Genomic DNA, 17,320 nt, shown 5'->3' with positions numbered 1-17,320 from the left:
AGTGCATGAGACGTTTGTGTTAGAACAAAACGATGCTATATATATATGACATGGCGACCGCTGTGGGCCTGTAATTAACCTTTCTTACCACTTGAATCCAACATACAGTATGCTTCAGCTAAACATCATTATTTCCAGTACCCTTACATTTCCTTTCAAACTTACAGAAAAGTTAATTCAATAAAAATGAAACAATGAACTGAAGTAGTAACATAGCGAAGAGTACATTAACCAAGCAAAACATTGTATTATGCTGTAAATTGAAAATAACCACTTAGAATGTGTTCTCTGAGAAATATTGTATACCTGTTCAACAATCAGTTGTGCACTTAAGTTTTATTTTTGTTGAATTAATTTAAAGTGTAAATGAAATAGAAATATGGATTGTTCCATCTTGAAACACAACAGGTTTTGAAAACCAGGGGAAATAAATAGTCCCCTTTGAGTATGCGGGACATTGTAGCAGACGACGTTGTAATAATCCGTGTTGATTTTGATAGAAATTAAGAGCACCATGTCATTAAAAAACTTGGTCAGAGATGCCACGAAGTAGGTGGCAATGCCTTAACCGTATATGTGTTGAAGGCCACAAGGGCCTCTTCCATCCTTGTCAAGGGGAGTGCTAACCTTCTCTCCTTTCATACAACACAACAGAGAAAGGCGAACGGGTCTTTATATACCCAGGCTTATTCAGCTAGTTGTCTTGTTATGGTTGTGCTTCCGGTTTACTTTGGACCGGATCATAACAATAGTAATAACGTTCCACTCCAAATCATACTCGTTCAAGTGATATATGATAGTTATAGATAGTTCTAAATAATGTATAATGTAAAACTATGTTTCTGTTTTATACTCCCACAATGCACCGCTCGCTCGCGACCAATCGAAATATTACTGTTGAATCACATCCCGAAAACCTTTTTAAATGTATTACGCGGCAGAAACCGATTGCCATCATTCCTTTCTTTATTTGATTTTAATCGTACTACTTTTTTTTTAAGATTAATACCAAACGCTGAATACACAAATAGTCGCAGATTTGTAGTGAATAGTAAGAATAGTGCCTCTTAGTGGCCAGGAGAGAGCAGCAAATTCAACAAAAATAAATGTAACATACAATAAAAAAAATTGTTGACAGTCTCACACATATTACAGTCATATAAATGTGTAGGCCTATTTGTCACTACACTGTGGCTGGTTTCAAACCCCATTGTGTGCTATATCATATTACTTTTAAGCAATATTTCAAGAAATAAATAGTAGGCTAACAACACCGTCTGTTATTCATGCTTGCGGCACAGAGGCCACAGTACATTGGGACCTCACAAAACATTTAGAAATAGAAACCGATAATTTATCAGATAATAGATGGGGACTTCAAATAAAACAAGGACGGAGTACCATTACAATCTATGAAGGTTATGGCTTAACTTCATGTTGTTACAAATTGAAAAAAGTATATGAACGAAAAAGGCATTTGATTATTTACTCTCATCCTAATTATAACCAATTCATTAATCTTCTAGATAAATTCACTCGCATATTAAAAAAATTAAATAAAACAAACTTTGTGGCAAAACATACTCGTGGAAAATCCAAATTCTTCCCTTTTTAGATCAGCAAGGCAACATAGTTAGTTATATACAAAAATAGTATTCAACACGTATAATAACAAAAAGGTTTTCACCACCACCACCACCACTATTTGGTGGAGCCTTCCTCCGTGTACCAGATGAGGACCTCCCTGGCCTGCCTGCTCAGCCCAAGAGCAGCCAAACCAACAACCCGGCTTCCTCCAGACACTTTGGACTCTACAGGGGAGGACAAGCATGTCAGCCATTTTGGATGTACAGTATAAAGCTTAATGAACCAAGACTCATACATTAGTTTGTGATTTAACTGAAAGGCAGACGAATGGTAGTGAACAAGTAAGGTGCATAGACCCACCGCTGTAGTAATACAACACGGCCGCTCCTACCGCTAAACTGAAACAGCTGAGGAAGAACATGGGGCCTGGGAGAGAAGGAGAAAGGAGGATATTCAAACGTCTGTGTCCATCTTGTGAACCAGACTTCTAAAATGTAGTTTGTAACTTTGCATTTATTATCCCATCTTACCGAAGACATACAGTATATCACGTGGAAGCCTACTATTGGCCGAGTATACATTTTTGAAAAGGATTTTTCTGTATTTTAACAAAGTTATGTGACACCATTAACTCTTAGACACATTTGGACATTGTACATGTTTTTTCTGATGGCACGTCTTACTTCTTTCATTGAGGTCATATCTCTGTCTGGGAACAGATCTCTGTTTCAGCGGATCAGAGTCTGGGGATGGAACAAGGATTTAACATACATAACATTAACATAAAGTTTCATAACCATTTCAGAAAACGTAATAAATAAACATTGAACTAGAAAAAAACCCCAGCATAAATCAGCAGGGAAATAAAAACCATTACAACATTGTCTGTGAATTCCCATTTGTAGCAGGTGGGTCTAGGTAGAATGTGTTTAGACGACTAATGGCATGGAACAACCTTTGAGTCGGAGGCGTGTGGGCAAACTGTAGTACACTTCTTCCACGTGCAAGTGGAGTGCACGATAGAACTCCTTGCAGGCTTCCTCGCCTTTCCCCTGCAGGTGAGTTAGGAGCTCACCAAGGCGCACACAGGTGGGCACATCCAAGTCTCTGAACTAGACAGTTTCAAAGAAGAAAAGTAATGCATTAAAATCCACACTCTTTTCTTTTTGCAAAGATGTCAACAAGTGTGTGCCCATTACAAAATCAAACCACAGTGTATAAAGTAGGCCTATATGCTGGCTAGGGTGGACTGTGTATGTTGTACAATTTAGCATCACTCGCCTTGGTGGCCTCCTTGTCAGAGAGGATCTGGGGATATATCCTGTTCAGCTGCAGAATGAGTTTATCTACTAGCTCTGTATCCAATCGTTGGTCTGCTTTGAGGAACCGGCTGTCCTCCAGCAGCTGGTCGTGGAAGCTGTCTGCGGAATGTAAATAGAAAGTACCTTAGAAGAATGCCTTGGAAGTATGTTAGACATACGCATTGTGCCTTTTACCGATACATACATGGATAGCGCGCTAAAAGTACTGAAATAACTCGTTACGTATCGTTCCTACCCATGCTCCAGATAGCTGCAGATTGCCAAAAGAACTACGCGTTAAAAGTTGCCTTCAAAAGCGTTAGATACAAAATCCTGGCGAACATCGCTTTACTGGAATGAGATATGAGATATGATATGATCAACTGCTAATATAGCGGATCTAAAGACGAATGGTTGCAGCGAGAAAACTTGAGGAAACAACCTTAGGACTGGGAATGCAAGGTTGTATGGAAAAAAGTAAGCAAACTGGGAATCGTGGAACTTCGTACTTTTACTTGAAAACGAGAAACGATCGTCACTTTCAAACAAATCAGTAAAATGTAATTCAATGGTATGGTAAACGCAACATGTATTTAAAAACTCAGACACAAACCTCCCATTGCAGAGAAGCCCGGACACGTCCTTTGTTAGGCTCCTCCCCCTGAGGTCATGTACTGACAGGAGTGGCACACCGGAAATGACAGATGAAAGTTTCTTAACCAATACGCCCTTTCATGTTTTCAGTCCTCGTTTTAAACCACTCTACATTGTTGTTTTGATGCAAATACTTGCATTTATTGCATGCTTCTTGAGATATTAATAACTCTATTTTTGGATGCATAAATAAACACAAAGGCCATGTCTTGAACAGTGAGATTTATTTATTTGCATTAGTTATAAACTATAACTAAGCAGGGACACCAGCTAAGGCATTTACCATAGCAGCGTGTTACCACAGTTATTGTATGTTGAATATTTGACCAAGCATCACACCCAAGTCTTCATTGAAACAAAAGGCACCAATACTTGTAACAGTTTGACATTGTATTAAATAAATAGATACTTGAAAGGTTAAAATAAAATCATATACAACTTAGTTAGGTGAGCAAACGTGAGCAAAACGTACAATGGTTTAAATGGCACAAACTATTAATAGATTCTTGATATAAATTGCACTTTATAAAAAAAACTGACAACAAAATGGCACCGCATGCTTAAGAAGACGCTAACATCTTCCATCATTTGCTTGGCATTGTAGTAGATTTTAACATTGCAGTAAAACAATAACATTATTAGCATTTCTTTATGACTTAGCATTGATAACGAATATTAACTTAATCACATGACTTTAAATTATAAAGCTTGCATATAAATATACATTTTGCATTATTCCTTTCTTAAGCCCTATCACACATACTTTACAATACCTGCGAAGAACAATGTGTCTTTAAGGCAAAATACTAAGTGTCTTATTGAACAGAAGCTGGTTAAGACCCTGAAATTGTATTTGTACCCTTGTGGTAACGTCCTATCTGTTACTAGTCATTCTTTCTATTCTTCTTTCTGGAAAAGAAATAGTCCAAAAAGGCACGCCTAAATCAAAATAACTGAGGGGGGGGGGGGGGGGGGGGGGACATTGAAATCCAAATGAATCCCTTGATTCGTTGTGTCAGAATCTTTCTGGAAGACACCTTTAAAAACACTGGTTTCATTGTTCATCGACCCCGTTCAAAATAAAACAACCATTTCTTTGTACAAAATAAACTTTAAAAAATAAATATGGAAAAGCCATTGTGGTGTTATTTAGATATATTCTTTATCCGCCATGTCGCCCGTTTAGACGACATGGCAGAAATGTTAACAAAAAAAAAACACATTTATGCTAATACTAAAAATAATTAACATGGGTATCTCTGAGACAGCACAAGGCACACAGGACAAAGTGCTTTGTCAGCAAAGTATGAAAGACAGGACATACAGGTACTGTGCGACTGCATCGGACGCACGAACGCCGCGTGCTCGTGTGCTTTAGAAATGAAGGGACTACAACACACAGCGGGACACCGCCAGTCATGCCTTCTGCAGTCACGCCGCTGGGAGTGAAACGTTTGGAATTGGGTGTTTCGGGGGTTCATTTACAGTTACGGGTGTGCTACAATGAGAAAAAAAGAGAGAGCAGCGACGGGGTAGTAGGGGCTAACTCCCCGCCCCCCCACCCCCACCCTGACATGCGTCTTTGACCGCTGCATTTGTCTTTAGCTCCAGGTTACATCCCCGCAGACGCCATCAGCGCCGGCACGTGTTACACACACATACACACACACACACGCACGCACGCGTGCGCTGACGGACCTCCATAGCGACGCTGGCTCTCAAGTCATTTACTGCAAATGGGAGAGATGAAACAACAAGACAAGGTCAACCAAGCAATCCATCCATCCATCTGCGGGGAGAACTTGAATGAGTGTGGAGGTTGGTGATGCATTAGTGGGATGGAGCTTACGAGGAGGTTAGGTGGTGCAGTGGTGGGGTCTGCGGGGAGCAGGGAGACTCACGACGCCCCAAAGCCCCCGTGCACGGTTCTCTTAAAGAGGGGGGTGACGAGGTATCCCGTATGAAGTGAGGAATGAAATGTTAAACAGAGTGAGGGAAAACAAATGTAGATGAGATGCAGCATCCATGGCTCTCGTGAGAGGGATCATGACTGACTTGATGTTGGATTTACACAGCGCCACACACTTGTGTGAGCAAGTCATGTGGCAGGTTGCCCTGTTGCGTTTGACAACGGTTGCCAGTGACAACCGTAGCCGTTGACAACACCGATGCATTACAAAGACGGAGACATTCCATAGGATGATTGAGTCAAGGCACGTTTCTCTGTGCATGCGAGAAGCTGAAACGACTAAGTATCAATTGGCATTCAGATAACGCACTATAACGCAAAATACATAATTAGTAGCGTATTAATTTAACAACATAACCTTGGAAAATTGCTTCCCAGGTTGTAAAAGTCCCTGATTAACAACAAATGCTTGTTTCCTCAGTAGACTCAAACTAGCTTTTGCTCCAAAGACAATCCAATGTCTAAAGCGACAGCTTTGTTGAACTTCCTGTGAATAACATTAAAGTCACGTGACACCATAGAACAGTGTGACTCGGCCCTTTGAGTCCCATTCACTGGAAACATTACGCTGGCACTTTAATTGCAATGACTCGAGAACTAGTCTATACTGTAGATAATCTAAGCAAAATAATAATACAGCAATTATGTCATAATGTATAATTCTTTCCAAAAGGAAACCAATTTTGTCCTGTATGTTTTGGGTTAAGGATTTTGCCTAGACTTGAACTAAATATTAGTTCATTAGTAATGAAAACAATAAGCAACATCTCTTTAGATCGTCTAGCAGCCAGCCGCAGGCAGTAAATACCAACAGGGACCTAAGCGTCATTCCCATGCCCGAATCTCCGAACAGTGCGGCTCTGAATCGTGCAAAACTCATCCATGTCATTTCAAGTAACACGCCGGCACAAAAAAAAAAAAAAAAAAAACACAAAAAGGAAAATGCACAATCAACTCAGGCATGTTGACGATGAAACGGTTGGCGACGGGCTGATGCAGGCAGGGGGGGGGTGTGACCCGACTGGGCGGGGGCCAGCGGAGGAAGAAGGAGGAGGAGGCGCTGGAGAACAGGTTACCATGCCGACGCCGGGGGTTAGTCGCTAAAGCCCGAGGTGGCGGAGGCGGGCGCGGGTCTTCGACTTACACGATGGCTCGCCGGCGCCCCCTTGCCCTTGGGCTTGCTCCTGACGGCGGCGGCGGCGGGGCCGATGCCGGCGGCGGTGCGGCGGGCCTGCTCGTGGTCGAACTCCAGGTCCTCCAGCCGCTGGGTGAGTGCCAGCTTCTGCTGGATGGCCATGCGGAGCAGCGAGTTGAGGGTCTTCTTCTCGTCCTCGGCGGCCGTCAGCTGCCTCTGCATGTCGTCCAGCTGGGTCACGTACTCGTCGCACCTGAGCGGCGCCGGGGGGGGGGGGGGGGGATGGAGGAGAGGTGAGGGTGGGGGTTGGGGTGGGGGGGGGTAACAGAGGAAAGGGTGATGGTCGTCAAAGTAGAGCAGTGGCGCGCGGGTGGATGTAGTGTAAGTGGCCGGGGTGTTTGACTACCGGTCGAGAGGTACCGGGTGCGATTCCCGGATGTTGATACGGTGCGTGGCAAAAAATGGATTCATGTAAGAATCGCAAGTCTCCGGTGATTCTGATCTGATTTACAACTTCCAAAAATAAACACAAAAATTCAAATAATTTCCTCCAAATAAAGTTAGGTTTGCTTGCGGGTTTACAACACACACACACACACACACACACACACACACACACACACACACACACACACACACACACACACACACACACACACACACACACACACACACACACACACACACACACACTATGGTTATCAGTTGATAACTTTGTCATATATAAAAACAACCTCATCTTATACACACTAATCTGCTTTCATGCCATCATTTGCCACGCCGCCTTTCTTAACGCACAGCGGACTGGAGTAGATCCTGAAAGTAGCCCCACTCTGTACTGAACATGCTCCGTATTGACCTCTACATGTTAAAGCCGTCAATGGCTCTGGATAAGTGTGGCTGCTAAATGAACAAATAGTAAGTTACACTCCATGGCCAGCAGGTGGTAGGATTAACACAGCAGACTTCTTGTCCACCCTCCCCACCCCCCAGCCTGCGATTGCCAGATGCAGGGATGATGACTTTGCCAGCCCTCTGACTCCAGCTATTATTACATCAGACATTTCCCACAATGCTCTGCTTCTCTCACATATGCAGAACTTCTTTGCTTTTTTTTTTGTGCCGACCTAAATTTAGCCACGTAAACCAATCCCAATTCTCTCTTTGAATAATCGAAAATTATTCTAAATAGGATTAACGTCACCCCTAAGTGAACAATTTATGTTCATATATATATATATATATATGAATATATGAATATATGAATGTCTGCGCGAATAATATAAAACTAAGCAGAGTACTGGCTAGGGAGGTTCCTGCATCTGCACTAACTTGCTCAAGCGTCTCCTAAACGGCTAAATATTTAAAAGGCTTGGTTAAAAAAAAAGAAAAAGAAAGAACCGTACCTCGTCGCAAACATGGCACGGAGGGAGGAGAAGGTGGCGGCGTCTTCCTTCAGCGCCTTGAGCTCGTTGCGGAGCTTCATCATGGTCTCCGTCACCATGGCCTTCTCGTTGTCGTACTTACTCTTCAGGTTGCCCAGCGCCACCTCAGCTGTCTGCAGGCGGCAGACGGCAGCTTGTTAGCACTCATTGAAGCCTTGATTGCTATTTCGGAGACAATTCACACGTTATATATATTTGCAGAGGGGGGGGGCCTCCTCGCGCTGTACAGGACTGCAGCTGCAGCGTGTTCGCCAGGCGAGCCACCCACTCAATCACGTGTCGTACAATGCTTCGGTTCCCCCAACCCCCCCCATTGAGTTATACTTCTCTTTTAAACAGTTACGACACGCTCACGACCACACCCCGCCCAAAAAAACAAACACCCGACAACGTTAGGACCCTTGACGCGACTGACATGCTTGTTGGCCTTGAGGACCGTCCGCAGCGTGGCGATCTGCTCCCGCTTGGTGCTCAGCAGGGACTTGAGCTTCAGGATGTCGCCCATCCAGGCCTCCTTGTCCGTGTCCGCCACGCCGTTCATCTCCGCGCTGGCCAGCCGCTGGCGCGACAGCTCCGTGGTGCGGTCCACCGCCTGCTGCAGGTGGCGGATCTGGTCGCGGATGATGGTCACCAGGTTGTAGATGTTCATGGGCTCGGGCCGGTGGGCGGGGCTAGGGGGCGGGGCGGGGGCGGCGGCGGCGGCGGCGGGGCACGCCTCGCCGTTACCCTCGGGCGCCGGCGCCGCGGCGTTGGGCGCCGCGTCGTTCTCGGGGATCAGGCCCCGGGTGAGGAGCACGGGGGCCCAGGGCTGCTCCTTGCCCTCGGCGGCGGCGGCGGCGACGCCGCGCACGCTGGCCAGGCCCTCGCGGTAGTAGTCCAGCATGACGCGGTTGGGCATCTCGTTGTTGCACATGCACACGTGGTTGTAGAGGTTGGCCAGCTCCTCGCTGAACGCCACCAGCTCGTCCTGCGCCACGTTCAGGCTGCCCAGGGACTCGCCGGCCGCCGCGCTGACCAGCCGCAGCTCCGTCTCCAGCCGCAGCACCTCCTGCCGGTCGGCGCGGCTGCTCTTCTCCAGGGCGGCCAGGCCGCCGCTCAGCTCCCGCACCTCCGCCGCCAGCCGGGCGCGCTCCTCCTCGTAGCGGCCGCGGCACGCCTGGTACTCGGCCGTGAGCGTCTTCAGCTCCTGCCGCAGCTCGCCGGCCTCGGACACCGCCAGCGTGTACTTGCACTGCAGGATCTCCGGCCCGTTGATGTCCAGCTCGTAGTAGTCGCCGTCGCCGGCGTCGCGGCTGTCCCGCTCCTTCTCGCTGTCCAGCGCCGAGTGGCGCTCCTTGGTGGCCTGCAGCTTGCGCATGGCCACCAGGTTCTCCGTGAGCCGGCCCACCGTCTCCTGCTGGTCCGACAGGGTGCCGTGGGCGTGCTCCAGCTGCTTCTGCGTGTCCTGCAGGGAGCTGAGCAGGGACATCTTCTCCCGCTCCACCTGGGGGAACAACCGGTCTGTTAGTGAGGCTGCACTACACTGGAGGGGGACGATGACGTGTCCCTGCTGATGAGTAATAACACAATACTCCTATTGCATATATTTTAGTTATTCAACTGTTGACAAAGAAGTGTCAACATAATAAAGCAACATGCAGTGATGGAATCATTTCATAAATATGAATCATTAATACCACACTTTGCACCTATTAATGGACTCCAGTGCTTCCGAGTGCCCGTGCCCACAATCAGAGTGCGGGACTGTCAGGGAGCCCGGGAGAGTGTGTTTCCCCCGTTCACCAAAAACGCTCGTGCGGTCCGGCTCGTTTCTCTCGCCTCTAAACGCGCTCCTTGTCCCGCTTGACCGCGCCGCCGTACCTGCATGAGCTGCTGCTTCAGCTTCTGGATCTCCGAGATGTTGAGCTCGCTCAGCAGGTCGTCCACCAGGCTGGGCGCCGGCTTCATCAGCTCCCCCTTCTTCCGCGGCGTGGACGCCAGCGACGCCAGGCCGTTCTCCAGGCCCCGGAGCAGGTCGCGGCCGTCCGTCTCGCCGCCGCCGCCGAACGGGTCGTCGGGCAGCTTGAGGTTGTCCACCGACACGTTGCAGGAGCCCTGGTAGAGGGAGTCGCCGATGGTCATGTAGTGGGAGAGCTCCTTGCGCAGCGAGGCCTTCTGCTCGCGCTCCGTCTTCACCGTCTCCAGGGCCTCGGCCAGCTGGCGCTCGGCGATCTCCCGCAGACGCACCGCCTCCTCCAGCGTGCTCTGCAGGCACTGGGAGTCCTCCTCCAGCCGCCGGATCTCGTGCTTCAGGCCCTCGAACTCCACCTGTGATCGGGGGGGGACGCCGCACACCGCTCTGTGAGTTACAGCTGGCTCAGAGTGTGTCTGAGTTCAAGTGTTAATATTTGAGAATATGACTTTTTTTTTTCCCCCTCAAAAATGTTTGCTTGTAATACTTCTTTGTGCGTCAATGATGACACCCGTTGCACTCCCAGCCCTCGCATGAAGGGAGGGGGACCCCCCACTCTGCGCACCTCTCAAGGGTCCCTCCTTGATACTTAAGGGAGGATCTTTGCTGCTCATTGGAGGGCTAGGGCTAGGGGGTAATTCCTGTAAAGCCCTTTGGGGCAGTAACTGTGATGTTGGGCTATACAAATAAAATTGACTTGACTTGAGTTTCCATCTTCTAGTACCATTTACTGTAGAAGTAAGCCTTGAAGAGACTGGGGCTGGGTCTGAGTTGTTTTAGTCTAGATACCACTAAACCCAACGTTCCGCCAATCCCATAAGAAGTGTGTGTGTAAAGTAATGTGTGTGTGCTCTTCAACAGTGAACGTCACAGGTTGGTACTAGTGAGCAGCAGGCTGTGTTGTACTAAATGTACAGTATAGACCCTTCATTTAAAGCGGATACATTACACCACCAGGTGTGAGTGCGATTAGCCATTACAAGCCGTTTTGAAAATGTGGCGCTTCTGACATCACAGGTGGGCGTGTCCACCTAGATGTGCGCCGGACAGATCAGTCTACCAGCCTACCCAGTGGACTGTAGCAAACGTTGCTCATCTATCCGTCATGCATCTAGGTGGACACGCCCACCTGTGATGTCAGAAGCGGCACATTTTCAAAAACAAAAACGTTTTCAAAACAGCTTGTAATGGCTAATCACACTCACACCTGGTGGTATAACATGTCCCCTTTAACTTCCCTGTTTACATTTGAAATAAACAGCACTCATAAGACAAAAGGTTAAAAAACATAAATGCACTTCCTTAAATATCGATGCCTTCTTCAAAACAAATAAAGCTAATGCTAGGTTCTCATGGTGGCAGGCCACTGCAGACCACTTTTTAATACACTAATGAGATATTGATGGTGTAGCCGGGAATACAAAATAAAAGACCTTGGGTTACTGGAACTCTTGATGTGTAAGAAGAAGTATAAAGTGTGTATTGATTATATTACAGTGTTATTAAATATGCCTCTAATATAAGTCAATATAAAAAGAACATTTGTGAAAGGATGCAATCTAGGCCAGTGTAATTTTCAGTTACAGGATACTGCGCTGCATGTAGACATGCCGGGTAGTTTGGCTAATAGATTAGATGTGGATTTGGTTAGTAGATTAGATATAACTTTGTAGTTTGATAATAGTCTCAAAGTGATTTCCAGCAGGTTTATATCAAGTGAACAACTGAATTTAAAGATAAATACAATTATATTGCATTATTATTGTTGGAATATACTGAAGAACAACTAAAATCATCTATCCTATTCTCTGTTTCATTTACTAATTAATGAACACACAACGGTACAATAAAATCTCCTAACAACTAAGGGCAAATAAAACATTTTAAGTAAACAACATGGAGGGCATAAGCAAGAAATTCCACTCATACTACCGCAGAACACCATTGTAAATAGGAACTGATATATTTTCTTATTGCATAAGCTACGTATATTTAATAGTCATACAAAATTAAGGAAGGAAGGAACACTATATCATACTTTAAAAAAATCAGAATTTGACAAACCACTAGTCTGTTTTCCACATCCCACATAACTGACAGACGTCATGGAGAATTCTGTGTAAGTAAGAAATTACTGGAAGTGTTGCTGATTCACATTGACTAGATATCTTCCAAAGAAACACATGGCCTTTTTTAAAAGGTATGAGACATTGAGATATCTAATGGATATTTGTCAAATTCCTTCAAGTTGTAATTATAAAGAAGGTATCCCTGGAACTAGGTAGCATTGTCATTCCCATATTAGTTTGCTGACAGCCTGAATACCTCAATATTAACCACTTGATTTTCCTTGGCTATTTACTACACTTCATACATTTGAGAGACCCACAATGTGGATCTGATGGGCAGATGCTGGAGGCATCTTTCATATTCTTATCCTGTTAGACATCTCATCGTACTCTGTCTTACAAGTTATTAATCAACAGCTCCTTCACTGTAAGGCAGCTCTTAGAACACTTCCCACACTACGGATCCCAGATAACATCCTCATCATGGTCTGTATATGTCGCCCGTTTCCGGGCGAGGTGAGGGAGGGCCTGGGGTGTCTCACCTGGCTCTGCCTCAGCACGGACACCTGCTTCTGCAGGGAGATGTTCTCGTCCTCCAGCTCGCTGTAGTCCTGCAGCAGCCGGACCTCCCGCACCTTGTACTCTCTGATGTCATCACGCAGCTGGACCCGCTGCAGCTCCACCTGCTCAGAGCTCTGCGCGCACACACACACACACACACACACACACACACACACACACACACACACACACACACACACACACACACACACACACACACACACACACACACACACACACACACACACACACACACACACAATAAATAAATGAGACTAAGAGAGACAGCAGTGAATGAACAGATGAGGCATGAATTTGGCAACTGAGAACAGCGAACGATGAGCAGTTGTATACACATTTCCCTGGCCAATTCAACCCACTTCAGAGAGTAGGTGGCAGAGGCTTCTTCTGAGGCAGCAATCCTCCCACAACAAAAATGTACTGGTTAGTATTGGCATATTCATTCATTCCTGATGATGAATGTTAACCATCTGCAGGTGCATGCAAAACGCCTACGTCTGTTCAGCATACCCCTGCCACGCACTTTGCTCACAACACTGGCCAAAGAACCGTGCAATCTCTGCAGTACGGCTGCCCACTGCTCCTCAACAGAGCACTCAGGGATAACTCGACATCACAGGCGTCCCCGCGGCCCAGGGAGAGACACACCGGGGGTAAGGCTCACCTCTTTAGCCTCGAGTGCGACGGAAACCAGCCGGTCGTTCTCTGCCTGCACGCTGGCCACCGAGGCCTTGGCCTGCCGGAGGTCATTCTGCAGCTCCAGGACCTTCTGCTGGTACTGGGCCTCCTTGCTGGCAGACTCCAGCATGAGAGATTCTTCCCGGCTCTCCCCATCGGCCGCCACCTTCCTGTGGGTGTGGTGGGCCTGTCCAAAGGCCTGGAGGACGGCAGAGGGGCGGGAGGAGCACGCGTGTTAGAACGGGCCCAAAGAAAAAAACTCTATTTATATTTGAATTGATTGACTTGGTGGATGTTGGTATTATGTAAGGATACAGAGACACAAATATAAACATTGTTGTGGGTTTTGTAGAAGTAAAGTTTATCTTGAATCTGTAATAAACAAAATCGACAACTTCCCTTTTTGTTTTGATCTATTGTTGCCTTGACGGAATACATTTGTCTAGTATTTGAAACCTCTTTTGAGAGGCGAGATGGGTGTATGAGATTAAACATAACATTATCACATTGATCTCATTGACACAGCAGCGTCAATATTGACTTCTTTAGTTACTTTGTGCTGTATCATCAACCCAACAGGAAGATATTAATGATATTAATTAATTAATCTATGATGTCATTCTAATGGCCTTATGGCCACTGGGCCCAATAGCAGCATGTGATGTAGCTAGCACATGGCTAACACATTTGACAAATAGGGATGAACAAAGACTGCACATTCCCACAGCTGCCCTTAAGAACACCCATACAACCCAGTGAACTGGGGTTCCGACTGGTGGTGCTTATGTAACATATTTGGTCTCTTAAGGCCTTGAAGCCCCCAACAAATCAACAGCTCCTGCCAATACATCGCTCTATTGCTGCCCTTCTGCCTTTCCTTTTCAGAATATGCAGAAAGAGAGCATGAAAAGCATCGTATGGAGTAGGAGACACGATTGGTCGTGGGTTTAATGTTGACGGAGGACCCAAGACGTCCGACTGACACGGAAGGGCTTAGTCAGCGTTAGATACTTGGAAGGTGACTCACGGAGGAAGCGTTTGATACGACCACGAATCAGTGACAAAACCACGACGACTACAACAACTGCAAAGTAAGAGGAACAGCAGCTGACAGGTTCAATCAGACGGAGGAAGACAAACCGCCACAAGTCTCAGTTCAGTCACATGAGCCATTTACATAATGTCGGCTACACAGTAAGACGTCTACATATGAAGGCTTTGGATTTCACAGGCTGGTAGAAGCAACCAGTGGGGAAAAAAAACACATGTCGGTTAATGAGCAGCAGATGTGTCAAAACTGGTGATTAGTCGTGTTTGTCCCAGAGAAATCCTATTTTGATATTAAACCTTACCATAAATGTGTATTATACATTCCCTGAACATAGGGAATGTATGGACTGAGCAGGTTAGTCAGGCTGAGGCACCATATTTTCAATAAAACTCATGCTGCATTGTTCAAACAGCCACATGTGTGAGGCTGATCCACGTCTAGACAGGTAATACTTTTGTTTATAATAGCGTCAAATGAATAAGTTATAATAAGCCATAACGGGATGCACCAAATAATATAGCATCAGCAAATAGCTTAGGAATAGTGATCTGTTTCCATGCCCTCAAAACACAGATTAAACATCTACCATTGAAGGAAAGCAAAGTGTACTACCCTTAATCTTCTCTCACACTAGGGGCTACAAGCACGGTAGCTGTCAGGGTCCAGACAGGAAGTACTGCAGACTACCAGATGGGACTTTCATCATGGCTGACATTGTCTATGGTCATTGCATACTAGTAGACATTTTTTGTGCAAAGAATGGGATTCCTTTTTGTATGTTTGTATGTCCTGTGTGTATGTGTGTGTGTGTGTGTGTGTGTGTGTGTGTGTGTGTGTGTGTGTGTGTGTGTGTGTGTGTGTGTGTGTGTGTGTGTGTGTGCTCTACATTCACTACATTATTCAACCTGCTCTAGTGAGTAAGAGAGTCCCAGACAGACTGTGTGGCTGACGTTTGACGTCTGTCGTCGCTGTTCCAGAGATACAGCACCGTGGCATTAGATAGCAGAAAGAAAACGGGGATGAGAAGTAAAGTAGACGCTGTATCACACTACTGAGTGATGTGTTATTCAATTGCCAATCAGGTGGTTGGTTAAAAGGTGATTTGATATGGTTAATAAAGATGTAACTTAATCGTATAAGGAGGTAAGCTCCAGCCAAGGTCAGACAACACGTCGGTTTGTGTGGAGCGGGAGCAGATGGGCTTGGGGACTTCCTCCATAAACAAACGAGTGTTTGTCAGCTAACTTGAACAATGTGTGCCTGGTTTACAGTTTATTTTGGTACGGATCACTTGGCCATTTTTAATTACACTGTTATAAATCACGTTGGATCACTGCTGACTATATGACAGCTCACAGCGACCCGACAGACAACTTATTTTAAGTTATTGTCTCGCTCGACAGGGTTGGTTGAATTAACAAAAACCCATGTTGCACATTCATCTTTTCCATCGCATCGGGGATCGGTTACCTCTTTTAGGTGGTCCAGTTCTTGTCGAACTGTTTCGAACTCGGTCTCCAACTCGTCATATCGCTGTTTGAGCTGTTGTTTCTCCTCCAGGACCGCCAGGCCGTACTCCGCCGCTTGGATCTTCTCATGGGTGGTTTCCCGCAACTCCCGGGAAAGACGTTCAATCTCCACATGGGCCCACTGGGGCCCGGCTTCCTTCACCAGGGTGGCCTCCGGATATTCCTGATCCTTCGTGGACATCTTGGTCGGTCTGGGGTGTACACACACTACACACAATACCCCTGGACCCAGCCCAGGACGAACTGCAACCAATCTACAATGGGAATCGATTCCCTTTGTGTTTAAACGACATGGCTGTTGCTTTACCTCTAAGATGCCTCAGCCCAATGACGAAGAAGAGATCAAGACATACTCCGAGTGAGCACGCTAACATTCTCGACTATCTTATTAGTGCAGATCATTGGAATTTTTTTGGGCTCTCCGTGAGACTGGGGAAGGAAACTAAGTTGAGATCATCGGTTGGCTACCCGGGCACGCTGGTTCACAACCCTGTATGCGGCAGTGGAAATGTAGTTCTTACACGCTGACATTATAAAGGACGTGTACGTCAATTTCTACATTCGAACGCCAAGGACCACAATGCTTTGCGACCTTTTTCGAATTTTCCTGGAGGAGCGTTTCCCAGCCAAACCCCCGAACCGCATTCGAGGCAGTGCTGCCACCTAGAGGTAGCACTGACAATTGAAATACCAACGCTAAATATGTTTTCTTCGAAGAAAGTGAATTTCCACCATTTTTGTGAATGCGGGCTATTGCATTGAAGGAGGCATAGAATACTTTAACAATACTTTCTTATTTATTAGCTGTATGGGGTATTGTCATAAGGTTGTCAAATGTATTTGACTAAATGTAAGTAGGCCTATTGTTTCTATATTCTGTGCAGTGTGCTATGTGATTTTTCATTTATAAAAAACACTGTTTTAAAGGTCACATCATTTGACCTCATAATGGTCACATGAACAGTAAACCCATGAAAAATTATAATTCTTAACCTTGAATATAGCTGTAGCCTTCTTGATTATACTTTTGTCTAAAAATAATTCTCCCTACAAGAATGGCTTTCAAAACACATCCCTGACATTGAAATATTCATCCCAAAAAAAAAGTTAGATATTATATTTCTATATATGTTCTATTTTTCTTTATTTTTTACCTGACTGAAACAATAACCTACTCAAAATAAATTTGTATCGCAGTTCTACAAGGAAATCGGCCTCATAAAGATATTACTGGGTCTGATAATTTATCATCAGAAACAAATGATGATCATCACAAAATGAGTCCTGTCGTATGTTGCGTATGAGAAACCAATGACCAATGAAGAAAGCAATGCACGGTAATGTCCTTGCAGAGAATGTGGACATATTC

General features: G+C 45.6%; 2 protein-coding genes and 1 non-coding gene across 4 annotated transcripts; all 3 read right to left on the bottom strand.

Annotated features, from left to right (window-relative positions):
• Nucleotides 1-9: 9 nt before the first annotated feature.
• Nucleotides 10-3,551, bottom strand: card19 (caspase recruitment domain family, member 19). The gene is made up of 6 exons (XM_084463949.1): nt 3,502-3,551; nt 2,869-3,008; nt 2,543-2,699; nt 2,271-2,330; nt 1,948-2,013; nt 10-1,811 (listed from the first exon to the last, which is right to left on the bottom strand). The coding sequence occupies exons 1-6, from the start codon at nt 3,506-3,508 to the stop codon at nt 1,702-1,704; spliced, it is 540 nt and encodes a 179-aa protein (XP_084320075.1). The 5' UTR covers nt 3,509-3,551; the 3' UTR covers nt 10-1,701.
• LOC311339510 (U6atac minor spliceosomal RNA) lies at nt 522-649 on the bottom strand. The gene has a single exon (XR_014633223.1). It is a non-coding gene; the product is annotated as a U6atac minor spliceosomal RNA (small nuclear RNA).
• A 198-nt stretch (nt 3,552-3,749) lies between the features above and the next one.
• Nucleotides 3,750-16,426, bottom strand: LOC311338662 (protein bicaudal D homolog 2-like). Of its 2 annotated transcripts, XM_084463944.1 has the most exons (9): nt 15,893-16,426; nt 13,358-13,570; nt 12,654-12,806; nt 9,952-10,398; nt 8,507-9,574; nt 8,053-8,204; nt 6,656-6,899; nt 5,392-5,472; nt 3,750-5,272 (listed from the first exon to the last, which is right to left on the bottom strand). In XM_084463944.1, the coding sequence occupies exons 1-8, from the start codon at nt 16,130-16,132 to the stop codon at nt 5,440-5,442; spliced, it is 2,550 nt and encodes an 849-aa protein (XP_084320070.1). In that variant the 5' UTR covers nt 16,133-16,426; the 3' UTR covers nt 3,750-5,272; nt 5,392-5,439. The 2 variants fall into 2 exon arrangements, 1 of the variants encoding a protein (XP_084320070.1); XR_014633173.1 differs by having other exon boundaries at nt 5,392-6,899.
• Nucleotides 16,427-17,320: the final 894 nt, after the last annotated feature.

The sequence above is a fragment of the Micromesistius poutassou genome (genome assembly GCF_964030765.1).
Source record: "Micromesistius poutassou genome assembly, chromosome: 2".
Classification (NCBI taxonomy): domain Eukaryota; kingdom Metazoa; phylum Chordata; class Actinopteri; order Gadiformes; family Gadidae; genus Micromesistius; species Micromesistius poutassou.
Note: the sequence above shows the minus strand (reverse complement) of the source record. Positions and strands in the feature narration are given on the sequence as shown.